The 26,181-nt window shown below is 50.3% G+C and overlaps 1 protein-coding gene, 1 long non-coding RNA gene and 1 other non-coding gene across 10 annotated transcripts in view; 2 read left to right on the top strand and 1 right to left on the bottom strand.

The window, feature by feature from the left end:
* The first annotated feature begins 2,932 nt into the window (after positions 1–2,932).
* Positions 2,933–3,002, top strand: LOC120892479 (small nucleolar RNA SNORD104). Its single transcript, XR_005737196.1, has one exon. It is a non-coding gene; the product is annotated as a small nucleolar RNA SNORD104 (small nucleolar RNA).
* Positions 3,003–10,105: 7,103 nt separating this feature from the next.
* LOC144366589 (uncharacterized) lies at positions 10,106–14,487 on the bottom strand. The gene is made up of 2 exons (XR_013425655.1): positions 14,131–14,487; positions 10,106–11,502 (listed from the first exon to the last, which is right to left on the bottom strand). It is a non-coding gene; the product is annotated as an uncharacterized LOC144366589 (long non-coding RNA).
* Positions 14,198–26,181, top strand: part of Tbc1d14 (TBC1 domain family member 14) — a 103,356-nt gene continuing 91,372 nt past the window's right edge. For 7 of the 8 annotated variants that reach the window (XM_078020973.1, XM_078020975.1, XM_078020972.1 and 4 more), the window contains exons 1-2: positions 14,198–14,260; positions 23,732–24,470. In XM_078020973.1, the coding sequence (XP_077877099.1) occupies positions 23,749–24,470 (722 nt within the window). In that variant the 5' untranslated portion in view covers positions 14,198–14,260; positions 23,732–23,748. Of the gene's footprint in view, positions 14,261–14,599; positions 14,760–23,731; positions 24,471–26,181 lie in introns of those variants that run through there. The other variant, XM_078020971.1, reaches the window with a different exon arrangement.

Genomic DNA, 26,181 nt, shown 5'->3' with positions numbered 1-26,181 from the left:
GAGTGCCCGGAGTCTTCCATGCCCTCTGTGGTGTTGGCCAACCCTGTGAGACAGGTAGAGTTGCCCCTGCACAGGTGGGTAAACTGAGGCACCACGAGCTGTTGGGCCCTGAGATTCTAGACTCCATTTGATACTCTAAAACCACACTTTTTGTTTCACCAAGATCCCATTAATTATGAACAGTGTGTTGGGAGGCATGGGCCCTCTGCTTCCGCCCAAGAGCCTTTCTCTAACCCCGGTGTTGGGTACTTGCCCCCTGTTGGCAGGATGTCATGTCCCAGGGCCCTCCTCCACCCCCACTCACCCCCACCACTGTATACCCTCAAGTGAGTTTTTCTCTCAGGTGTAAGTGGGTGTCATAATGGGACCTCTCATCAGGGTTGGTCACAGGGACAAGACAGTCCACAGATTGCTGGAACGCAGAGGTGAACAAGATACAGCCCTGTCTGCTAGGCTGTCCGGCCTCTGCCTTCCCTGGGTTTGCTGTCCTTGGCAGGAATCCAACTAAGGTGGACGTGCAAAAGGGAAGTTCGCCCCATGAGTCCAGTAATTCAAGAAAGTCACGCCTGCTCAGGTTGCACCTCCCATCCTCCCTCCACTAGTCAGCAGCACCCTCGGAGGGCACTTGCCTGGCCTGTGGCTCCAGGCCCCACAGAGGCCATGGACCACTGTGCTGTCTGGGTATTGACCACAGTCATGTCACCCTCTCACCTTGAAGGGAAGTCACATCAGTCTTTTGAGATGGCAAACCAGCTTCTGCAGTCCCTGGATCCCATGGGAGTCACGAAGGCGGGGACCAAGAGCAACAACAGAACCAAGTGTCCATCAGAGCTGAGCCAAGGGCCTGCAGACCACCATCCCTGTCAGGGAGACAATGATGCGGTCTTGCTCCTCACAGTACACCCAGGGACCACTGGGGGCCCCAGGAGTCGGAGAGGCCTGTTGGAGGGGGACAGAATAGGCCCCACCCTTTGGCCTGTCACCCTTAGGCCCTGTTACAGATGGGGATAGGGTCCCCTTTTAGATAGTCTCAAGGCTTAGATGAGGCCACTATCAAAGCTGAGGGCCTTCTGTATGCTGGTCCTCAAGAGTAGACCAAGGCCAGGATCCTGGGTCAATGTGTGTAGGGGCTGATCTTCCCCTTCGTTGCCACCTGGGAAGGCACCATGGGAAGGGCCCTCTCCACCAGCTGGGCCTCTATCCCAGGGCCTGGGAAGGCCTGGTGCCCGAGACCTGGGGCAGGGGACACAGGACAGCACTGGACTCTGGGAGCTCCTGTGTTCTCCAGCCTGCTCACTGACCCACCTGCATGTGCACCATGTTGGGTCCTCCCCGGCACACCTAGGGGACCCATCGCTGTGGCCGGGAGTCCAAGGGACTGGCCCAGATCACTCACCAGTGGTGGTGAGCTGGAGGCTGCTATGGATTCATCAGAGCCCCAAGTGAAGGTCCCCACAGTGACCCCCACATCTGGTAAGGGGATTGAACCAGCTGTGGAGCTAAGAACGCTGCTATGGATCTGCCTGGACACAGGCCTGTCCTTGGGGCCACAGACTGGGAACCTGAGCAAGACAGCATAAGATGCCCAGTGCTGGCCAGCTTCATGCCAGAGCCAGGAGTGTCCTCCCTTACTGAAGAAAGGATAGTCCTGTGAGGACCTGGGTCCTCTGTCAAACCTAGACTCAAGCCAAGGACGTCCTGCGCTCAGTGGGGCCTCACTGGTTCTCACACGTCTTTGGGCTCTGCCCCTAAGCAATGAGTGGCTGGCCTCTTGTCAGGGGCCTGAGGGTACCCTCTGTGGCTTTTCTCAGGATCCAGTTTCTGGTGGTCAGAATGTCAGACATAACCACCATGTCCTCCCACAAACTTCCCTGCAGACCCAGGATAACTGGAACAGCACTCCTCCCCCACCCCTGGAGGCTGCCTGATGCTCTGGTGCTGTGTGCCGCTCTCTCCCCAGGCCACAGATGGGGAGGTTGCGCAGAAAGGTCAGGACCCTGCCTGGGTGACAAAGTCTTTTGTGACAGACCCTAGATCTTGGCAGCAGCACTGCACTGTGAGGTCACTCATGCCTGAGCTGATCTTGGTGTCCCACCTCTGGTAGCCTAAGCTTGCGTGGCAGCCCTGCTGCCCAAAGTGAGCCTGGCCTCCTTTCCGCCACGGAGATCAGGTGGAAATCTCAGGGGCTCTGTGTGTTCCTCCTCCCCTGCTTCCCCAGGCTCACTTACCTTCTACCTCCTCTTCCCAGGCTGGGGAGGACCTGGAGGGATGCGGGCCCAGGGAGGTCCCTCTGTTGCAAACAGGTCCTACTTCTTGCCAGGGCTGGGTGGCATCCCATGTGGACAGATGGCAGGCTGTCTGGACAGGGCTGCTGGGCAGAAAGCCTAGTTTTCCTACTGCCCTTCTTTGCCTTGACCTTTCACAGGCATCAAGTGGAAACGGGGACAGCAGGTTGGAGTTGTTGGGGGGGTCGAGGTTGTCTTCATTTTAACATTAAGCTGCTAACAGTGAGGAAAGAGAAGCCTCCTGGGCCTTGGGCTCCCCACCTGTGAGAGTTGGGTCGCTCCCCATGGAGGGAGAAGGGAGAATTCTCGGAGGTGTCCCAGGAGGGTGTGGCATCAGGCCTGGCGTGGAATGCCCAGTGTTTGTGGAGAGAGAGAGGATGTGCCCCAGGCTGCCTGACACTCCTCCCACCTGGGTATGTATAAGTCCTCATTTGGACATCAGAGGAGAAGCCCCCAATCCAACTGTGCACCCATCAGGTGTGCTACAGATGTTGACTTCCAGTAATATTAAAAAGGCAGGCTGCGGTTTTATGCCCCCCATTTGAAGAATGGAGTGGCTTTTTTTGGCATTAGCAAGGGCAGCAAGTTCCTGACTGGGTGGGCTCGTGCTCGGGGCCCAGGAGCAGGGTAGAGGCAAGTGGCTGGCAGCCACGATGATGTTCCAGTTGAAGCATCTGGTAGACTGCTGATGTGTTTGATGTGAACTGGGGTCTGAGGTGGCAATAAAAATGAGAAAAGAATGAAGCTGGGCGTGGGAGAGTAAATCGGAGTCACCACTGCAAATAGGGTCTGGCAATTTCAGTTCATGAAACTAGGACCTATCCTGTGCTAGGCCCCAGCCCTGGGATCAGTAGTGACTTTCATTCTTCTGGACCAAGAAAGCTCCTTCCACCTGGTTCTATGGTAATGAAGGCAGCATGGCTTCTCTTTAATCTCCTTGGTAAACCACAGTCTCTCTAGGCTGCCTGGGCACAGCCCTCAGGTCTGCAGGAGTTTGAGAAACAAGTGGCGGCCCCTCCCAGCTTCTGTAGCCGTCTTCCTTCCTTGGCTCTTTCTGGCCTGCCTGGCAGCCCTGCAGGGACCTTGTGAAGTCAGCTGGCTGGTTGTACACAGTGAAGCCTGCTGGCCCCAGCTCTGCCCTGACCAGCTGGGTGGCAAAGACCATGGGGCGTCTCTGGGGAGGATATGGGAGGGGTGGGGCATTGTAAGCAACTTTACATATCCAAGAGGGTGTGCCTGCCTTCCTGTGCGAGGAGTTGCACCGTTCATCTTCAGGAGACATGTGAGGGTCTGTTTCCACCTCATGTCTCTGCAGACCAATTGTGGACATGTATTTCCTCATGGTCAGTATCTGACCCTCCATGGGGCAGCCGCAGATCAAAGGAAGCAGTGGAAGCCCCAGTTGGGCACAACCTCCCTGAGACTGGAGCCTGAGTGTGGCATGAAGTCCCTGTCGATGACAAGAAACAGGGTCTCCCTCCTCTTTCCTGGGCCAAGCCCACTCAAGCACTAGGGGAGCCAGCCAGGAAGGCCTATGGGGCAGCACAAAGGGTCTGGCCATCTCCACCTATGACCTCATTCCACCTGTGCCCTACAGCAAGTCAGTCACTGGGGCCACTGAGTGGCCTCATCTGCAAAAGTTTGACTTTCGAGACTAAAAGGAGTAATGTGAGCTGGGGGTTGGCTCAGTGGGAGAGCTTGGAATGTAGGAGGCCCTGGGCTCCATTCCCAGAACCTTAAAAGGAATGAATGAAAGGAGCAACATGTCTGGCACACGAGGCTGCCCCACAGGGTGGGGACTCCACCATTAGTACTCCTGAAACCAAATGGGAACACCATTCCCGCAGTCACCAGTTCATGTCTCAGAATCCCATCCTTGGAGTCCTAGCTTGACTTAGCTGAGGAGAGAGAGAGATGGGAACAGAGAGATGGCAAGGGTCAGCCCATGAGAGGCCTTGATGCCTCTTGCAGGAGTCTGGACTTCATCCTGCAGCTGACAGATCACAAAGGGGCAGACAGGTGCACCAGTTACGTTGTGGGTAAGCCGTGGCCCCTGAGGTTGGGTAGGAGATTTAGAATCAGCTGTTGCACAGCAGAAACCAGGCTAGGACTTTGATAGTGTTTAAAAGTGCTAAAAGCTCAGTGGACACATGTGGACGAGTCCTACACAGTGACCAGGCAGGCTTACTCCAGTGCTGGATCCCCTTGCTGAGGGCCCTGTATAGGCCATTCCCTCCGTGACCTCAGTTCCCTCCTGTGGAGAAAATGGGCATCAGCCAGTCCACCTTTAGTCTGGTGGTAGGCTTTGTCATTTGATCACAGGTGGGATTAAATGTCAGCATCTGTGAGGAATTCTTAAAATCGTAGTTGTATTGAAGCATAGTTGGTCTTGCCATCTGACAGCCCTAATATGAACCCAGCTCCGTGTGTGGCCTGTGGCTCCACGTTTGACCAATCTGTAAAAAGACTTCTTTTACAGATGATTGGGGCCAGGTGCTATGGCACACACCTGTAATCCCAGCAACTCAAGAGGCTGAGGCAAGAGGATCAAGGCCAGCCTCAGCAACTCAGAGACACCTTGACTCAAAATTTTAAAAAAGTGCTGGGGATGGGGCTGGGACAGGTGCTCAGTGGTAGAGCACTTGCTTCCCACATGTGAGGCCCTGGGTTCGATTCTCAGCACCACATAAAAATAAATACATAAAAAGATGTGTCCATGTACAACTAAAAAGAAAATTTTAAAGGGGGTACTGGGGATGTGGTTCAGTGGTTAGGCCACCCTGGGTTCAATTTCTACCGCCAAAAAAATAAAAAAGAAGTACATTAGAAGATATTGAGGAATTATGGTTAATTTTGTTAGGTATGATGATGGTAGTGATTATGCTTAAAAAAAAAGTCTTCCTTACAGTAGAGACACATATCAAGCTAAAATATTTTCAAGTGAACTGATATACCTGGGATATTTTCTGAAAGAGTCTAGAAAAATTAAAAATGCTAAGATTGTGGGGAGATGAGCAGGGCAAGATATTGATTTCTGTAGAGATTTGTATTGGGGCTTTACCACACTGTCCTCTCTTTTGCATATATTTGACATTTTCTCTAAATAATATAAGGCCAGCACATCTTCTCTGATGAAGACCCAAGTCTCAGCAATACCAGGTCTTTTTTTTTTTTTTTATTGGAGGTGAGTGTACCAGGGACTGAGCCATATCCCCAGCCTTATTTAATATTTTATTTAGAGATAGCATCTCACTGAGTTGCTTAACATCTCACTTTTGTTGAGGCTGGCTTTGAACTCATGATCCTGCTGCCTCCACCTCCTAAACTGCTGAGGTTGTAGGTGTGCCACCACACTGAACTCCAGGTCATCTTACTGGGGGGAAAAAAAAACACTCCACCCCCGAAAAAAAAAAAAACAACAGCTATGGTGGCATACACCTATAATTCCAGCAATTTGGGAGACTGAGGCAAAAGAATCACAAGTTCAAGGTCAGCCTCAGCAACTTAGTGAGACCTCCGACTCAAAATAGATAGGGGATGTAGCCCATGGTGGAACAGTCATGCAATTCTCAGGGCCATAAAAGAAAGAAATTATGAAGTTTCCCTTGAAGGCTTTTCCCTGTCATGGTATTCCAGAACATTCCATGGGGCAGGTACTTCATCCTGTGAAGATGCCTCATTATGAAGTAAACAATTGCATGCTTTACATAGCGGGTAATCCTGCTGTGGGATAAACCCAGTGGTTTTTTAAAATATTTTTTAAAGTTGTTGATGGTGCCGAGAATCAAACCCAGCACCTCACGCAAGCCAGGCAAGCATGCTACCACTAAGCCACAACCCCAGTCCCTGGATGAACCTGTTGTTGCAGCCCACACATGGAGCTTGGGACAGTGGGACGTGATTCCCAAGTGCTCTCAAGGCACCTGCCAGTCTCTGCATGGTGGACTGGACATATTGGCAAAGTACAAATCTCAGCTAATCTTGGCTCTGTCTGCATGGCCTCCCCCACAGTTGTTCCCACCTTGCCACCATCTGAATGTCTGTGTCACCCTAAAAAGCAAGCATGGACTTTCTCCATAGAATACAGATTTGTTGCCAGGCACGGTGGCACATGCCTATATCCCAGTGGCTCAGGAGGCTGAGGCAAGAGGATCATGAGTTCAAAACCAGCCTCAGCAACTTAGCGAGGCCCCAAGCAAGTCTGCAAAATAAAATACAAAAAGGCTGGGGGTAGGGCTCAGTGTTAAGTGCCCTGGGTTCAATCCGAGGTTAAAAATATATAGCTAGATGGCTGGCTGGATAGAGAGAGGCCTCCTTAGGGAGTGGCAGAATCCTGCAGTGGAGCCCATGGGCTATAGAAATCACGTTTGTTCGAGGGAGGAGGAGGCAGGGGAGTTTTGAAATGGCAGTCCTGGGCTAGAGGAGCAGTGAGCAGGTGGTGCCAGTCCCGCCTGAAGAGCAGCTGTAGGGAGGCCCCGGTGCAGAGGTGTCTGTGTGCCCGGCTGATTCCCTCTTTTGGATGTTGTGTGACAGCCCCTCCTTCAGGACTCCCGGTTTTATTTATTTATTTTTTAGGGTTGATGCAGTGCCTCCACTTTTATCTTGACACCTCCTATCCCGTGTGGCCCCCAGCCCCAGTGTGTTAGTGTCAGAAGGCAGGGCCTTGGAAGCTGATTGGATCACAAATGACACCTTCATAGATGGGACTAGTGCCATGTAAAAGGGACTCCAGAGAGCTCCCTCACCTTTCTCCCACACGAGGACACAGTGAGGAGATGCTATATGTGAGAACATGGACCTTCGGCAGATCCGAGTCTGCTGGCACCTTGATCCTGGGCTCCCCGCCTCCAGAACCCTGAGAATTAGGTTTCTGTTGTTCAGGAGCCACCAGCCTGTGGAGTGTTCTGCTGCCCTGGGGGGACCAAGACAACTCCCCACAGCCTTGGCCCTGCCTCCTCTGCCAGTCTCCCCTCTCCTCTTGCCCCTCAGCTCTCATTTCTCTGCACCGCCCCCCTCCACAACCCCGGGCATGTTTGGTAATTTGGCCATAGAGGCAGCACCTCTGGTTCCTGAATACCCGGCTGGTGTCACAGTTCCCTCTCAAACCTCACCCGGTGGGGGCTCAAGCTGCACCTCTCGCCACAGGTGCTCAGGCCTTGGGGAGCATGTGGCCATGCTGTTCCCGGCACCACCTTGCTCTAGTCAGGATTTTCACTCTGATCATAAAGATGGAGATTGGGGCTGTGGCTCGGTGGCAGAGCGCTTGCCTTGCACAAGTGCACATGCGACGCACTGGATTCGATTCTCAGCACTGCATAAAAATAAATAAGCAAAATTAAAATATTGCATCTATCTATAACTAAAACAATAAAAATAAAAGATAGGAGATTGTTATGGGAAACTTCAGCCTTGACAAAAGGCACTGACTCGTCTCTGATGAGCACTCGACCCTGGATACCTCCTGCGGCTTTTCTCACTGTCCATTCTGGGTTTGATTTTTACAGCCAGCCCTTTCCACGCAAGTTTGTGGAGTCACACAGCACTTTGTGCCATTGAGACTTCTGAAACCTCTTCCCCAGGGCCCTCCCCTCTTGCCCTCTCTAGCCAGTGACCTTGTACAAGGTGGTGACCCCCAAATCACAGTTTCCATTTCTGTAAAACAGAGGTAATGGTGCCTGCTAGTCAAGATGCCAACATCACCTGCCCTTGAGGTCCTCCTGTTCCTTGTTGGGTACACAGTGAGTTCATGGACGGTGAGAGATGGGTAGTTGAGGGAGGCTCCGTAGCTTCTGTGTCCTCTTTGAGAGGAACAGCCAATCTACACTTCAGAATGTGGTGTCCTTTGGAATTCCCCTAATGGCCCCCTTCCTACACAAAGATCCCCACCATCACTGTCTGATCCACACCAGCCTCTGCTCCCCAGAGCCCACACAGCTCCCCTGAGCCCAGGGAGTGGCAATGACCATCCTCATTTTACAGAAGGGGAAATTGAGACTCAGATTGAGGAAAAAGTTGGGAGGAAACATTGGGGGCAGGTGTGTCCAAGCCCTACTGAGACAGGGGATTGGAGGCCCTCAGGAAACACTGCTGGGAGGAGGAGCTGGGGCAGACGGCCTTTTCGGAAGCTCAGCTGCACAGGCCTGGTGAAAGGGCATTTAAGAAGCCTCGAGGGGTTCATCTGAGCCTGTTTGTAGGCCGAGTGGCAAGAACTGGTGCTAAGGAGAGGACTGAGCTTGGGGGCAAGAGCTGGAGGCTGAGTTACACTGTGTGAGCCACCTGCCCTCCCCAGGCCTTCAGGTAGGGGCCCAGGGTGTGGTGGAGGTCAGTTGAGCTGCTCTTTCTTTCCTTCTGTAAACCAACACCCAGCTCTGCTCAGCACCCAGGTGTATTTTTTCTGGGCTCCCATCCTGGGCAGAGGTGGTTCATAATTATTGGGTGAGGACAATCTCCCAGGAGGATTTGGTCCACTGGGATCGGGGTCTGGAGGTGAGACCAGCCATCCTCAAACTGTCCTGAGTACCTTCTGTGGGCCAAGGCGAGGAGGCAGATGAAGAGGCAGTACCAGAGGCCGCAACCAGGCCTGTGGAGGCTGACCAGGAAGAGGCGGAAGAGAGATGTCCCGGGAGAAAAGCAGAGGCCAGAGAGCTCAACAAGGTGCCACCCGCCCCTCGTCTGCACCTTCATTCTGGGCAAACCTCCTAGCCCTTTGGGGAGCTTAAAGGCACCCCCCACATCCTGGAGTAGGAAGACTCCTGCACTCTGCAGATATTTTCTGTAGAGTTCTTTCCTACCCAGGCTGCCCTGAGGCAGGGAGCCCCTTAACTCTGGTGCCACCAACAGCTATGGAGGGGCACAGGGGAAGTGCAAGGGGCTTGGGGGCCCTTTGGGAAATGATGCAGTTGGAATCTGCCCAGCAGGAGAGGGGACAAGGGGGTTGCAAGGTTAGGCTGGAGCCAGGCTTGGGAGGGGTAAAATTCAAGGCTGATAAGTGGAGGAAGCATCTGGTAGCTTTCAGGGGAGTAGAAGTGAACCAGTAGCCTTTTGGAGGTGGATCTGTCCCTTCTATCTGGCATGTCACCCCCACTGCCAGACAAACATGAGCTCTCCCCCCCACCCAGCACCCTGCTTGGGAGGGAGTTCCCAGTGTTTTCCAGGAGCCCCAGGTGGCTCCGTGAGCCTGGGAGACCTCAGCTTGATGGCAGAGACCTTACACAGGTGGGATCCCCCACAGTGGACAGCAGGTGGGGCCAGGAGCTGGGCCTACATCCCTAACCCACCTCTGCCCGCTTGCCTGCCGTGAGGCTCCACGAGACCTGAGTTCTGCAGACCTCGGCATCAGGCTGCGAGCTGGTGGCAGCAGGTGACCCAGTGTCCCTTTAGTGGGGGCTTTTTGGAAAATTCCACTTCAGGCGTGCGGTGACTTGGAGCCACCCCCAAGGGCTCTCTGCTTTCCTAGTACTTGACCCTGGAGGCCTCCAGTATCTGGTACCTCTTTTATCTTTTGATTTCTTTGGTGCATTATAGCTCTACATAGTAGCTGGGTTCATTTTGACATAATCATACATGCCTGGAATTTAATATACTCCAATTCAGTCCCCAGGAGCTCCCTCCTCTCTCTTCCCTCCCTCCCCCTTTCCCCTACTCCTCCTCTTCTGCTCTTCTGGTCTACCTTCCACTCATTTATATAATCAAAAAATATTTCTAGATGTTGATGGACCTTTATTTTATTCATTTATTTATATGCAGTGCTGAGAATCGAACCCAGGGCCTCTTCACACATGCTAGGCAAGCGCTCTACCACTGAGCCATGACCCAGCCCCTCATTTATATAATTTAATTGGTGCTTTATAGATATACATAAAGGTGGAATTCACTGTTATATTTATACATGCATGCAGTGTAATTTTATCAGTAATTCTGCATTTCTTCTGCTTTCCTGTCCCTCTTCGCTCCCTGTGTCTGGTACCCCTTAAGGATCAATGAGCCATGGCCACAGGAGATCCAAGTCCTCCTCCATCCCACTCCAGGCCATAGCTGTAGGCTTTGGAAGACCCCTTTCTTTCATTGTGACTTTTTCTTCTAGTCAACCACTTGGGATGCTCTGGAATGGGTGACCTTAGGTTGTGAGCCAGCCCTACCTGGATCAAGGCCCTCAGTAACCTGAGATCATCATGGGACACCTAGGACAGTCAGAAATGCAGCAGAGATGGAAGGTCAACCATCCCACACTGGTAGGACTCTATTGTCCCCACCCCCAGTAGCAGCAAGTGGCAGGCCTCACAGAGATGACAGCCCCTGGGAGCTGCAGATTTCCCCAGCACAGGGCTCCCCTGGCTTAGCTCGGGCTCTGATGACAAGGCTGAGAGTCTTCACTCCCTGGACCCAGGTGGCTGTGCTTATTGGAGTCTTTGGTCACTGCAGCCAGCTTCCTAGCACATCTTCCTTATGAATGCAGCATATGTTCGCTGTGGGGAAATTTTAAAGTTACCAAACATACTTGGGCAGAAGATGGGCAGCTATGCTCACATATTTCGTTCGACATTTTTCCTGTGGATGGTGTTTCAAATCCTTTGATTATACTCAGCATGTCTTATAATTTAAACTCTTCTTCTGGCCTATAATACATTCTCTATGATTTTAAAATACATTAAAAACTTTTTGACACACACTGTGCCCTATGAATATGTATATGTAGATTTATATTATGTATACAGTATATACAATGTAATAGATACAATATTCTATTGTACATATTTATAGGGTACCAGTGATATTTCAATACAGATCAGGTAACTGCCATATCATCACCTCAAATATTTGTCATTTCTTTGTGTTGGGAACATTCAAAATCTTCCCTACTAGCTACTTTTAAATACACAATCGTTGTCAACCATAGATGCCCTACTGGGAGCTACAGAATGCTGAATTATTCCTAACCAACTGCACTCCTAAAGGTTTTATGATGGCTGCATTTGTCATTCTATTTAGTCAGTCTTCCAGCTTGTTGGACATATTTTGTTCATTTTATTGTTGTAAATAACACTGTGGTGACCATCTTGTTGGAAGTTTCTGCCTGAATTTGAGGATAATTTTATAAGGCTCATGCCCATAAATGTCACTGGACTGAAGGGATTCTTTTGCTGCTCCTTCCTTTTAGGAATGTGCTGTTTCTACGAGTCCTGCGTTCATACATTCGCTGCTTTGAATCTCCTGCAGGCTAGGAAATAGACACCCTTGTTAAAATTGAGTACAACTCCAGTTGATGGCCGCGTGTGAGGGGGCAAGGCGGCTCCTAGAAGCAAAGTACTGGGCTTTGTGAGGTAGATCCTCCAAGTCTGGGTCCTTTTGGCTGTCTCCTATCCAGAAATTCCTAATACTACCCAATTTCCAGAACCAATCAGAGAAAAGCAAATTCTAGGGATTGTGTCCTTAAAATGAGTTTTCTGATGAAGTTCTGACAGCCCTTGGACCAATGGGAAGCTCTTCAGAGACAATGCCCCATTGGGCTTGGGCCCAGAACCATGTTGAGTCCTAGCATGGAGTATGGTATGGGCTCAGAACCACGTTGAGTGCTAGCATGCAGCGTGATGCTGCTACTAATTTTATTCATGCTGTGGACCCTGGTGGCTTAGAACAGGAGTCTGGGTGGGAAGGAGGATGATGATGGGTAAGACATTGTAGGCAGAGCTGTGAGACCTGGGTTGAATGGCTTTGCCTCCTAGCCTGTTTCCTCACCTCCAAGACTCAGCTTGGCAGGTTATGAAACTCGACTGTTTGGCACTTGGGCTGACACTGGGTGCAGACAAGGCATGAACATGATCCCAGTCAACACCTATGGATAAAGGCCACATCTAGGGGCAGGGAATAGGGCACAAATATGTGCTGGGGAAATGAGGACCCTCTGGAGAGATGAGGGGCGTGGCAGAGGCCTCCAGACTGTGTGCTGACATCCTGCCCCACTCAACCACAAGCCCTTCTGTCCTTCTCTCTCAATACTCATTTTTGGAGCTCTGGTGCCCTGGTGTGGCTCCTGAGGTCTTCCAGACAACCATTTTCCTTAGGACAAAATTGCATATATAAATGTACATCTGTCTGTCCTGGGAACTCTGTGAGGGAAGCAGTTAAGGCTGTGGGCCACTCTAGTGTCCCCAATGCCTAGCAGGTGCTCAGATATGGTTTCCATGGATATTGGACATCCCAGGAAAGGCATCCTCACTCCTCTGAGGGAGGATGAGGTCAGGCTGGAGGGTCTCTCCTCATGGTGGTGAGTTGGCCAACATACTTTCTCCATGCTGCTGGGGGCGGGTGGTGCTGTCAGGACTCACTCCCAGGTGTTTTCTCTGAGGCAATGGGCAAGCGGGGAGGAACCGAACTGCTGAGAGGTGCAGGGCTGTTTGCTGTTTTTGATTTTGTCAGATTCAAGTCATAATGAGACTGCATTTAGCAGACTTGTGTACTCTTATGAAAAAAGGCAGGACACGGGTCAAGTCACAGGGCCAGTGTAAGTGACCATGGACTCCCAAGGAGAGGCTCTGAATCCTGGCAGCAGGTTGGTGAAGGTGAGAGCAGGGCAGATAGAGGGCGCCAAACACAAATCTGTGGACCACAAACTCTAGTTCTAGATTCCTGACAATAGCAGTTTCTTGTCACTGTAGCGTTTTAAAACCCTGAGACTCAGAATTATGGGTGGAAGGGAGCTGGGGCTCAAGGAATACCATCAAAGCAGGCTTGTTCATTCCAAGTATCAGTTTTAAGAACTGAGCAGGGCTGAGGCAAGTCTGTGTTCCTGTTAGTGCTCAAAACCAGCTGCCAGGTTATTGTTTTTGCTTAAAACCACAAGAAATTTAAGCATTTATTATGCACCAAATACTGTGAGAAATGTCTGTGAGGCCTCTCTTGCATTCTATTGAGACCACATTTTCAAATCTCCACTCTTCTGCCCGGAGACTAGGTACTGAATTTTTAGAACTCTGACCTGGGGAAAAAACAAGTTAGGAGTTCCCCGCCCATCCCTAAGGACAATGGCCCACTGCAAGCTTTCAGACTACCTATCACGCAGCTGGTCTTTCATCCTCCCAGGGATTCAGCTATAGTCTCTGGAGTTTCCCCTCTAGTAATTATTCAAGCTATGAAAACCCTCAGAAATCCTAACATAAACCCACGCCTTCCGGCTCCTGCCACTGAAGTCTTTGCTCTTGCTATGATGTCCTTAGGATATAATTTCAATCTAACAAATACTCAACTATCCAGTATTTGCCAGGCACAAGGAAAAGAGCAGTAAATCAAATAAGCTCGGTTTGGCTCAGAGCCTATATTCCATAGGGGGGATGAGAATCAGTTACTTGTGAGACTTCCTACACACTAACTCAGGGCCTCACTCAGTCTCTCTTTGACCCATCAGGAGGACTTCTCTGAGCCATTTCCCACTCTGTTAAACAGACTTGATCATAGATTGCATCTCTGGAGATTTTGCAACACTGAAGCAAAATAGGGCATATAGACGTTAGGCCAGTGGTTCCCAAACTTGTCTGCACCTTACACAGCTTTCAAAATGCATTTGCAAAGCCTGTTGCAAACCTCCGGAGGCCACTGGCATGCAGCGCTTTGGAATTTCAAAAGACTCAGTTTTAAAAAGCAGACAGATTTGGGAATTAAGTCAGGCACTGAGTGAAAGCGCAACGAGCGAGCAATCAGAAAAGCCCGTTTTACAGATTAAAAGGCTAAGGCCGGGCAGGGAGGGTGCCAAAGCGCAGTTCCAGAGCCACAAACCCCGGAAGTGAGGCCAGGTCTTCCACACAGACCACCTTCCCTCCGCCGGCTGAGCCCGGCCACCACTCCCACACACCTGCAGGGAAAAGGCTCCCATCGATGCGCTCCGCCGCTCGGCTCCCCACGCCTAGTCCTTGCCCATTCGTGCCCCTTCCCCCTCCCGGCCGCTTCCCACTTCCAAGATGGCCGCGGGTGGAGCCGATCAGGTAAGGGCCCCTGGCGGACGCCTGCGGCGGCTCTGCAGACACAAAGGGCCTCTCAGAGCTCTTTCGCAGCTCCGTTAGGCCCTTGCAATAGAAAAGCGCCAGGGATGCCACTCTGGAGGTCGGAGGCTGCTGGACCGACCGGCTTGGAGCTCGCAACTTCGCAGAACCCGCGGTGGGGGGCGACGGCTCCCGCAGAGGAGCTGACGCAGTCCGGCAGGGGGCGTGGCGACGGGGCGCGGGGCGTGGCGAGAGCGCGTGGGGGCGTGGTGATGGGGCGCGGGGCGTGGCGAGAGCGCGTGGGGGCGGGGCGGGGCGTGACGAGGGGGCGCGGGGCAGGGCGAGAGCGTGCCGCTGTCGGCCGCGGGCAGCTTGCGCGCACCTGCCTTGGATCCGCTGCCTGTGGTGCGTCGGCCGCCCTGGCCCAGCGAGTAGCGGGTCCCGCCAGGCTTGGGCTGCAGGCCCACCGGCCGGGGATGGCGTCGCAGCTGCGCTGACTGCGGTACTGAGGGCTCCGCGGGGGCCGGGCCGTGAGGGCGGGCAGGCGCGGGCCGCTGCCACCTGCTGCCGCCGGCGGCCGGAGCGACGCTGCCCGAGGCGCGGCGCTGCCCGGACACCGCCGCGCCCCCTCCTGCGCGAGGGCTGCCCGGGCGCGCGGCGGGCCCAGTGGGGGCGGCTCTGCGGCCCGCGGGGAGACCCTGCGGTGACTCGCTCCTCCTCCGAAACTTGGCGGAAAGTTTTCCCCTCAGACTCACAGCTCCTGCGCGCCCGGCGGAGCCGGCCGCTCAACGCGCAGGACCCCTTCCGGGAGCCCCGGGGCCGCGGAGACCCTGGCCGGAGAGTCCCTGCGGTGGGCAGCCGGGAGGCTGGAGGCTGGTCGCGTGTCCTCGCGGCCCGCTATCCAGGCGCGGGGACGGGGCTCTCTCCTGCAGGAGTGGGTCAACGCGGTGGGGCGCTGGCCTGGAGGCGGGCCGACTGGCCCTTGTGGATTCCAGAGTGAGCCCAAGCAGCGGGCATTTCACTGACTGTTTCAGCGACTGCTGACTAGGCTGCTTGAAACCATTTCTGTCTTAAAGTTGCATAGAGTACCGTTTTCTCCCGCGTAAAACTGTAAGTTGCTTTGGAAGGTTCTGTAGACAACCATGCACTTTGCCGTGACTAAGGCCACCAGGGAGTCACCATAGTGTCTTGGGGACTGAGCATTCACCCTTCTGCCCTGCCCCCAATCTGTAGAATGTTAGTACCTAGTTTTCTTGGCTTTTTTATTGGGAATGGATTGCCTGCTGGGCACCGGCAGGTGCTTTGCAGGAACTGGGCTGGTCTTTACAGCGTAATTGGAACACTTCCTGCTGACCAGCTTATCAGGACAGTACCAACCCAAGTCTCAAGTTTGAGTATGGCTTCTCCCTCCAGCTCTCTTAACTGCCTTCTTAGTTTTTGTGTATTTTAGACCCTTGAGATTTTGAACTCCACACTCTGAGTGAGACCCAGCTCTAGGGAACCTGGCTTGTAGCTGTGCTCATGCCAGGACACACCCTTTGGGAAATTAGAGAACTAAGGTTAAAGGTTGATCTGCTTGGCTTGTCACTACATTGTACAGGTGGGGAATTTGAGGTCCAGAGCGCAGTCAGAGCTGTGCAGCAGGTGCTAGGAGAAATATTAGCAACAGGAAGAAGCTGTACCATGAGGCTTCCTATGCACAGAGTGGCTGTTTCTGGGCTTGCTTATGCAAATGTGTTGCTAAAATAGTGGGGCTGAGTTGGCTGGCCCTATCTGGTGCCCAGTGGAGAATAATACCAGCCAACAGCTTCTAGGCTTAGCTCATGCCAGGCATAGTTCTAAAGGCTTTATGTGGGTTTCTTCTCCTAATGTTGTCAACTGCCTAATGAAGTAGGTCTAGTATTGTTCCCACTTTGCTACAAGGAAACTGAAGCACAGGGAGGTTAAGAAACTAACCCAGAGTCACACAACTGGTAGGTGAAGGAGCTGGGAATTTAACCCTAGGCAGTCTACTTCTAGAGCCTGTGTTATTTTTCCCTTGCTTATTTTTAAAATTTTTCTGTTGAAATCTAACATACATACAGAGAAATATAAAACTTGATTTCAGTTTATTGATTGTCACAAACTTTAGAGCATATATTCTTAAGTACTCCACAGGTCATGTATGTATGGGCTTTGGTGTAGACTTGGTCTGAGTCCAGTTTTCTTTGCTGTGTGATCCTGAATGAGATACTTAGCCTCTCTGAGTCTGTTTCTTCAGTGTTCTTGGCAGGCTTATGATGATTACAGCACGTGATGGCCCCTAGCCATGAATAGTACATGCTCAGTGGTTGGTATATTAACAATTAAAATAATACATTATGTTGCCTTTATTAGGTGGTCTGAATATCTTCTCAGCCTGTTAGTTGCCTTCCAGTTACTTTACAGGTACTTATGACAGTTGGGTTTGGTCACTTTCTAAATGTGGCTGAGACATTTTAGAGAAGAGGGAGCAGTCCATATGTTCAGTCTCCTTAATTTAAAGTGTCCCACTTTTGACTTTTAAACATAACCACCTGAGACCTGTGTAAGTGTCTTGTCTGTTAGGGCTGTGAAGGAGCCTTTGGGGACCTCAACAGTTTAACCCTTTTTGGCCTGGTGTACTGAGTATTCATGGATGAAACCTGTTTAAATAGCATCTTAGAGGGTACCTGGAAGTTGCCATTCTTCTTCCAGAGGTATCTAGGTAATTTTTTAAGAATTATTTTTATCTTAAAGAATAATGCATTTCAGAAACCCCAGTTTTTGTGATTTGTCTTTCCACTGTGCATAATGCATATTGGACACTGTTGGTTCCTTTAGGCATCGTGCCTGATGGTGGAGGGTGAGCACTTGCAGTCAGCTTGGGCTAGACCAGCATGGCTGCTTTATCACATGTCCCCCTCGGACTCAGGGCTGTGATGTGGTAGCAATACTCAAAGCTCTTTAGGTGGTGGTGGAGGTCACCTAGATCACGGATGTGAACATTGAGCACAGGGCCCCATGCGTCACATGTTCCTGGAAGGCAGAGCTAGTGTTAATTGTTCATGTAGAGATACTGAGATCTAGCTCTAGCCTGGTCCTTTCTGCCTCAGCCAACACTTTAATTCAAGAATAGAGACTCGCTGCTGGTTGGTACCTATGAGCCCTCTACACAGCAAGTGGGTTCACATGGAGGTGGCACACACTATGGTTCTCCTCATGTCAAAGGCTGATCATTTCTCCTGACTGGTCCATGCCTGGGGTTGAGCTGTAGGCCTGGTACAGCAACCATTCCTGGGAGAAAGCTGATAGTGCCACCAGATTTTTTTCCCCAGGAAACACAGAGGACCCCCCAGAGGCACATGTTGGGAACAGAAGACTGGCAGGGGGAGCAGCGGGGAGGGGCTGCCATGAGACCTGAGTAGATCACGCATCTGGCTCAGCTACGTGGTGCTCTCTGTGTGAAATGCAGTCTACTGTCTCCCCTGTGGCCATAGTAAGCTCTGGAGGAGGTGCCAGCTGTCTGCATGTGGCCTTTGTAAGCAGCAGAGCTTCCAGGGAGCCAGGGAATTACAGACCTGGGGTCCAATGCTGACCTTGGCAAGTCACATGCCTCAGTTTCCTTCTCTGTGCAGTGGGGATAATACTTAGCTGATGGGGTTGAGCCAGGATGGTACATTCAGAGTTGAGAATGAAGCCCAGGACTCATCAAATTGTAGTTTCATGGTGATAACTAGGTGTGGTGTCTGATGTACAGTCCTGGTCCTGTCTTCCTGCAACTTTAGCTCTGGGAATTGTATGCCCTTAGGCCATGACTGAGTAGAGATGGTTTGTGTATGCTTGACCCTAAAGAATGAGGATCTGGAAATTGGGTATGGCTGGGTTGGGGGAGTCTCTGCAGCCAGAATAAGTCCTCTGTCCTTTGAAGGTCAAAGTGAGCAGTGCGGCCCCTTGCTGATGGGGTTAAAAGCAGGTTGATCCCCTCAGGACCATCCAGAGAGGAGCCTAGAACAGGAAGGACTGCTCAGGGCCTGTGTTCTGGGCAAGGTGCTAGAAGACATCAGCACATATGGCAGCAGGCTTCTCCCTAAAACTGCCCATGAGTACGTGTTTTTCCCTTTGAGGACATAACTAAATCATTTGGTTTGGGTTTCATAAATGGTTTTTTATTTATGCAGACTTTCATCAAGACCTAGTCTCACTGCTTTTTAAAGAAAAGAAAATCAGACTGTTGCTTCTAGGTGGGATTGCTTCTCTCAGCCCTGTCCAGAGTCGCCCATTGTTCCATTCCCTCAGACAGTTTTCCTTTTTGCTTCGTGCAGAGCTCAGTGTTGGGGCAGGCACATCAAATTCAGATGGTCTTGCTGAGTGGAATAAAAACAGTCTTCCTCTTATCCACATTTCACATCTTGCATGTTTTTTTCTTGTCCGGAAAGTGATTAATCATTGTTAGTCCAGTGTTGAGTGCCTGCCTCCCTGGCAGGGACTGCTCCTTCCTCCCTGAGCTGACTGAGCTGAGGTTGCTCAGGCCACTGTTGGTGCTGCTGGTAAGTTAAGGATGTGGATTTAGGAAGACAAATGTGATAGGAAGGATTATGTTTCACTTTCCTGACTATCCAGTATGGACAGTGGCGCCTCACTGTCAGGTCTGGTACCCAACACGATATAGGAATGGATGGCCATAGCTTACTTAGTTGCTTGTGTCTGTTGTCTATGCACGTTGTCAGGAACCCCATGGCAAGGGTTTTCTTCCTCCTGTTGCTGCTTCTAGTGCTCATCTTGTTCTTGGAACATAACCCAACTCTCCACAGAGGTTACTTGGTTGTGACTGTCCCTGAAACATGCCCACCAAAGAACTTAGCAGTTAGTAATATTTAATTCAGCAAGTAATCCATGCTAAGTTTTTGGCAATGCAGTGGTGTCTAGAAATGAGAAAGACTATGCCTGCCTGAAACTTGGAATCCATTGAAGAGAGACATGAAAAAAGGCATGAAATCTAGTTGTTTTAGGTGGGATGTGGCCAAAAGGATTCAGGAGGAGGGAAGTCCTGTAGCTCTTGGGAGAGATGGGGAGGCCTTTTCAGGGGGAGGTAGACTTTGCAGGCAGTGATAGAGTGGCTCCTTGTGCCACATACTGCTGGAGCCCAAGAACCCTGGTGGCCTGGGCGGGAAGAGTGCACTTGAGAGCGATCCCATTGCATGTCAGGGCCGGAGATACTGGTGCACAGGAGGCAGAGCCTGTGGGGAGACCATTGCTTATTCAGGCTGTCTTTGTTTAGAATGCATTTGACTTGGAGGCAGGCCATTTGCCTCTGGCCACTTTCCAAAGTCCACCCCATAGCCTTGTCTCAGGAATGTACCTTGTTCATACAACCTATCCCTTGTGTGGCATCAGCAATAGGCAGGTGGCCTGAAGTACAGCTTCTGGTTTTATGGCACTAGGTAGAAAGGATTGAAGACAGCTGGCCTTGGTCTTGCTGTGTGTTGGAAGAGGAGATACCTTTTCCCTTTTAGGTTTATTTCTCTGAAGACCAACACTCTGTTCCTGAGGTTTAAGGAACTTAACCCAGACTTGGGACCAAGAGAGGCCTCAAAGGTCTCCGGACTTTCCTAGAAGTAAGGCCCTGGGGCTGCTATCCCCAGCTTCCATGGTAGAGGAGAAGGGAATAGGACAGAGGCTATACCAGTTGGCTGAGGACTCTCAGCCCCTCTTCCTTCTTCCCTGTGCTTTCCTCTTGTGAGAATCTGAGAAAGGGTCCTTGGAGTGCCATGAGTGAAACACAATTGTCTCACTTAACCAGTTTCCAATACTGCAGACATAATTGGCTGCCTTGTTTGCCCAGGCACTGATTTTCCTAGGAAGGGTAGACTTGCTACACGTTCCTGTCCACTCAAATGCCAGAACTTCTTTTTTTTTTTTTTCCCAGAACTTCTTGTGGGCAAACCCACATCTCTTCTGTAAACAGTTTAGAGCCATCATTTGTAGGTGCTATAGCTCTTTCTGTGGCTTGACAGTTGAGGGAATGGCACATTCCTGGGCACCTACTGTGTGTCAGTGCTGGCTGACTGAGCTCTCACCAGATCTTATTTCTTTTAACTTAGAGCAGCCTGTGAACAGTGTGTTGCTGCTTGTTGTACTGTGGGGGAGGAGGGAAGGTGAGATGCAGAAAGGTGCAGCACCTCACCTGACCTGTGAGCCCCCCACTACTTAAGTTGCAGAGCGAGAACTGCAGTGTTGGAGATGCTCAGCCCTGTATAGTGTCAGGATTTCCTCTTCTTTTTATGGCTCTTTGCCAGTTTGATCCCTTGGAGTGTTGATGATATTTTGATAACTTTAATCACCTTTAACCTTGTCAAAAATAGCTCTTAACTGTGATTTTTTTGGGAGGAGGTCAGGGTTGTATTTTTCTTTCAGTTAAGAAAGTGTAACCAGGCATGAGGTGCAAGTCTGTAAATCCAGTGACTTAGGAGGCTGAGGCATTAGGATCTCAAGTTGAAGGCCAGTCTCAGCCACTTAGTGAGGCCCAAAGCAACTTAGATCCTATCTATCTCAGAAGATAAAAAGGGCTGGGGACATAGCTCAGAGGTTAAGTGCCCCTATACCCTCTACTCCCCTCCCCCGCCCCCACAAAAAATACGACTTTCAAATTTATGTATGTTTGAATATATCTGCATCTTCCTTTGTGAATCCTGTTATTCATAACATAACAACTTGAGGGGTTTTCCCAGATCAGGGAACATAGAGATAGTGTGCAGTGGCCTTGCCTTAGGGGAACACGTGGCTGTGGACTTAGGATAGAAGTTCAGAGCACTGAGCCTTGCACAGACTTGTACCATTGTATACCTGGTGAAATGATTCCCAGATCCTTTTGGAAGGTGAACTGAGTATTTGCTCTATAGGTTTAAGGAATATTTTATTTTTTGTAGTGCCTATGAATTTCACTTTTGTGTCTATCTCTAATTTTGTCTGTATGTTTATCCTGGTGTAGTATAGTATAGTTTTCTAAGAAAAATTGATAATCAATTAGTACAACACTGGGATTAAATAATCCTTCCTACTCACTGGGTCATATTTCATGTTTTTATATAGTTCAGTCTATTTCTGAATTCTGCTTTTCGATTCATTCCTTTACTTTTCTATTTTTGCTCCTGTGCTATGCTGTCTGAGCAGCTCCTTCAGTGTCTACGAGGGAGGGAGAGAGGGAGGATACTCCCCTCCCCCTTTTCTGCTTTAATGAATTTGCTTCTGTCTTGGCACTGACTCCTGAACTTTCAGAAGCTAAGATAACAGCCCTGGCTGCCACTGTTCTTCACTACTGCAGAGCCTCAGCTTCACCCGGATGAGAGCAAAAGGCCTCTGGGCCAGGTGCCTACTCAGTGCTTTCTTCCAAGGCCTTTGGTGGAGCTGGGACCAGAATACAGGAACGTCTTGAGTGCAAAGTTCTGTCTTCATTCTATTCTACTCTAGGGTGTGGATTTCAGTACGCCATCTGAATTCTTAGGGTTTTTTTTTTTTTTTTTTTTTTGGGTACTGGAGATTTAACCCAGAGATGTTTAACCACTGAGTCACTTCCCCAGCCCTTTTTATTTTTTATTTTTGAGACAGGGTCTCACTAAGTTGCTTATGGCCTTGCTAATTTGGTGAGGCTGGACTTGAACTTGTGATCTTCCTGTCTCAGCCTTACAAGCCTCTGGGATTATTGGTATGTGTCACTGCACCTGGCTGAATTCTTAGCTGTGACATTTTCAAGACAAACAAAAGGTAACCAGACACAGGTTAGGATTGGCAGTCTGCTGTGGGCTCTTCTCCAGGCTGTTTCATGTATCCTACCATCCCTCACTTTAGGCCAGAGCACTTTGGACATGGCCTTGGATATGTGTGTGGCACCAGTGCTTTTGACTTTTCTTGTTCTAGTTTTGATCTTTGTGGTTCCATTACTGGTGGTTTATCATCACTGAGCTATCCTCTGAACCTGGGTTTTATAACCCTATAGTAGCCATTCTAAACAAGGCAGGACCTTCATTGGGGCCCACAGATTGCAGCTCTGCCACAGGGTAGCAGTAGGATCCTGGGCCCACTTTTAAGTCTCTTGGCACCTGGTTTCCACTGTGGAAAAGGGTTGGCATGTCCTGCCTATGAGGTAAGTGTGGCTGTGCTTACGGCAAGACATGGCCAGCTCAGGCCTGGTTGTGCAGTGTCACTGCAGATGGTCTATGTAATTCTTTTTGCTCTTTTTCTGTCCTAATGAAGATATCTTGATTTTTGTGCTGCCTAGTAATGAGTAGAACCTTAACTTATCTGTGGGTTGTGAATTCATATACTTTTTAAAAAATTTAAAATTTTTTAAAATTCTAGTTTCATAAACATTTCAGAAGCTAAGATAACAGTGTTATCCTATTTGTCATTTGCCCCCCTGAATTAGCTTTGTGTAATTGTGACAAAATACCTGAGATAACAATTTATGAGAAAGAAAGGTTTATTTTGGCCCATAGTTTCAGGTTTCAGTTCACGGTCACTTGGCTCTGTTGCTTTGGGCCTGGGGTAGCATGGTACATCCTGGCAGGAGTACATGGTAGAAGAGGCTTCTTCCCCTCATGGCAGCCAGGAAGTAAGAAGAGCAATAGGAAGGGTCCCAATATTGTCTTCAAGGCACACTCCTAGTGACCCAAATTCCTCCCATTGAGCCCTGTTAGAAATAACCAGAGTGCCACAAGGAATCCAATATGAGCTGGGAAGTAGCTCAGCAAGGCAACTTTACCTCTACCAGGAAGGCGTGCTCCGGAGTCTGGCTAATAAGCCCACTTAGGTGGGCAGTCCTCCAGTTTTATCCCTAATGCTGCACTGCCCCTTGCTCTGACAGGAGGAGTTCAGGGTTATAGTTTACACAACTGGCTAATTTTAAGATTGGGGTGGGCAAAGGGAAGGACTATAGTTAAAATGGCTATGATTGGATCTTACCTCTCAGTTAAGGCTAAGCACTCTAGTAGTAGTATGGTTAACAGACCTCTGGACTTTCTGTTTCTCACAGCCCTGCCTCCCAAAGGTGCCACGACTTCCCCAAAGTGCCATAGTTTGTAGACCAAATTTTCAACACATAGACCTCTGGGGACATTCAAATCCAAATTATAGTATGCTCCCTGACCTCCAAATAAAAAAGAAAACTTCCTCCCTGCCTAGCATAGTTCTCAGGTTCCCAGCACTGTCCTGAATATCAGAGATGTGACTGGTGGGGTGACAATGATGAAGATAATGATTTTTGCTTTAGATATATGCTTTGTTTGGGTTATTTTCTGACATGATAGTGCATGTTAACATTCTTGATGTGGTTGGTTCTGAATCAAAATTTGGTTATGTGGGGCTCTTTTCATGGCATCCCCCTTTAAAAGGGATGTCCTAGTAGTGAGCTGTGTCTGAGGAATGGCATCTGTGGGTCTTATGTCCACCTGCCTGATTTCTGTGTCTTGTTTTTTCTAGTTTCTCCTTGGACCAAGATGACTGATGGAAACCTTTCCACTTCCACAAATGGCATAGCCTTGATGGACATTCTGGATGCTCATCAGGGAAAACCCCTTCAGAACCTGCAGCAAGTGAATGCCAAGGGGTCCAGATCCCTCTCAACACCTGAGTACGGGCCCAAGTTGAAACTTGGTGCTTCAGAAGACCGGCACAGCCTTCAGTCAGTGGACTCTGGCATTCCTACCTTGGAGGTTGGCAACCCAGAACCTGTCCCCTGTAGTGTGGCCCTTGTGAAGAGGAAGCAGTCGGAGTCAGAGCTTGTCCCTGAGCGGGCCTTCCAGAGTGCATGCCCACTACCATCCTGCACACCTCTGGCTCCCACCAGTGCAGAGCGTGAGCAGACTGTGCGGAAGTCCTCCACATTTCCCAGGACAGGCTATGACTCAGTGAAGCTCTATAGTCCCACCTCCAAAACCCTGAACCGTAGTGATGATGTCTCCATCTGTAGTGTGTCTAGTCTTGGCACAGAGCTGTCCACCACGCTGTCTATCAGCAATGAGGACATCTTGGACCTCATGGTCACGAGCAGCTCCAGTGCCATTGTGACCCTGGAGAACGACGATGACCCACAGTTTACTGATGTCACCCTGAGCTCCATCAAGGAGAGCAGTGAACTGCACCAGCAGGGCTGGGCTGATGGAACCGAGGAGGGGAGTAAACTGAGGATACTGGCACCATTTAGTAGCTTCTTTACAAGGTAATGCTGTCTGTGTCACTGTGGAGGAGCTGGACTGCAGACCTATTGCCTTGTTCTGTTGTAATGTGTGTCATGTGTCCTGGTTGAGCAGGTGCTGTGGCCTGCAGACAGCCATGCCTTGCCCAGCACCATGGGAGTTGTGTGGGTCAGGTCTGCTGGTGACTCTATCATTCGTTCCTCCCTGTGTCCTTGGCTTCACTTGCAGTCTCTGTCACTTTTTGGTCTCTGGCCTGTTGTAGCTCTGGGTAACTCATAGGTAGTCATTGTCACCAAATCAGCAGCTATAGTTTGATAGCCTTAGGCTCTAAAGGGCCCTTATCTAATGACTTGTTTTTGGGGTCACATGGTGACTGCAGATGAAGTGACATCAGTAGTAATAACTCACATTTTTAACACTGTGCCCTCTGGTAGAGACCAGGCTGGTCTATCTGGGTGTCCCAGTTGTGGTCCTGTTCTTGTGCTTATGCCCTGGCCTGGTCCTGCTGTCATTGCACTGCAGCCACATGCGTTCCCTTCTGTGTTGAGTCTGGCCTGTATACCCTCTTCCTGGCACCCTGTCCCCAATTACCACACAGGCCTCCTGGTGTGTCTGTTGTCCCCAAAGTCCTAGGAATTGGCTACTTCGGCTACTGCCTCCTCTTGTGCTTGTTCAGGAAGCATCTGTGTTTGAGGCCCTGTTCTAGGTAGGTCGTGTGGGGTAATATGCAATTGAAATAACCTCAGGGGCTAAGGATGTGGCTCAAGTGGTAGCGCGCTCGCCTGGCATGCGTGCGGCCCGGGTTCGATCCTCAGCACCACATACCAACAAAGATGTTGTGTCCGCCGAGAACTAGAAAATAAATATTGTTTTGAATGACCAACAATAAAAAAATTAAAAAAAAAAAAAAAAAAAAGAAATAACCTCAGGTCATGAGGTTATTTCTATTGCACATTATCCCACAGGAACCCATGTGGCTGCAGTGCAGTGATAGCAGAACCAGGCCAGGGCATAAGCACCAGAACAGGACCACAACTGGAAAACCCAGATAGACCAGCCTGGTCTCTGCCAGAGGGCACGGTGTAAGAAATGTGAGTTATTACTACTGATGTCACTTCATCTGTAGTCACCATGTGACCCCCAAAACAAGTGGACACATCAGTCAGTCACAGAAGCAAGTATGATCTCCCAAACTCTGGAGTGCTGTACAGAAGGCCTGGAGAGAGTGTGCAGGACTGCCAGCAGCTTCACAGCTGCTTTTCGGGAGCCTCTGGGCCCAAAGCTTCACAGCTGGAAGCATTTGTGGCCACCCTGGCTGTGCACATGCCCCTGGTGAAGCCCATGTTGGACCTTTGCTGTACTGGGTGATGTGCTGGCTGGAGTCAGCTGGAGGTGTCTGACTGGGCAGACAGTCATTATTGCTGCCTCAGTTGCTTCATCAGCTACATGCAGGACATTGGATGAGTCTAAGACCAGCCCTGAGTGATTTTAGCCACTTTTTTTTCTCTGATGTGTTGACAGGTATCCTGCTGCTCTAGTAGAGTCTCTGGTCTCAGAATTTGGTAACTTGGTGATTGCGCTCAGTGAGTGGGGTCCTTGAACCGTGGGGGACTCTTGTCAGCATCCCCTCCAAGGCAGGTGCCATGCTGTGGTGGTGTGATTTTCATTGGTGGGCTGTTTTTAGCTTTCCCCATTTATGAATACCATAGGTACCTGTTAAGTGTGGCTCTCAGG

Source organism: Ictidomys tridecemlineatus, chromosome 9, assembly GCF_052094955.1.
Source record: "Ictidomys tridecemlineatus isolate mIctTri1 chromosome 9, mIctTri1.hap1, whole genome shotgun sequence".
NCBI classification, from domain to species: domain Eukaryota; kingdom Metazoa; phylum Chordata; class Mammalia; order Rodentia; family Sciuridae; genus Ictidomys; species Ictidomys tridecemlineatus.
This window is presented reverse-complemented; position numbering and strand designations above follow the sequence as displayed.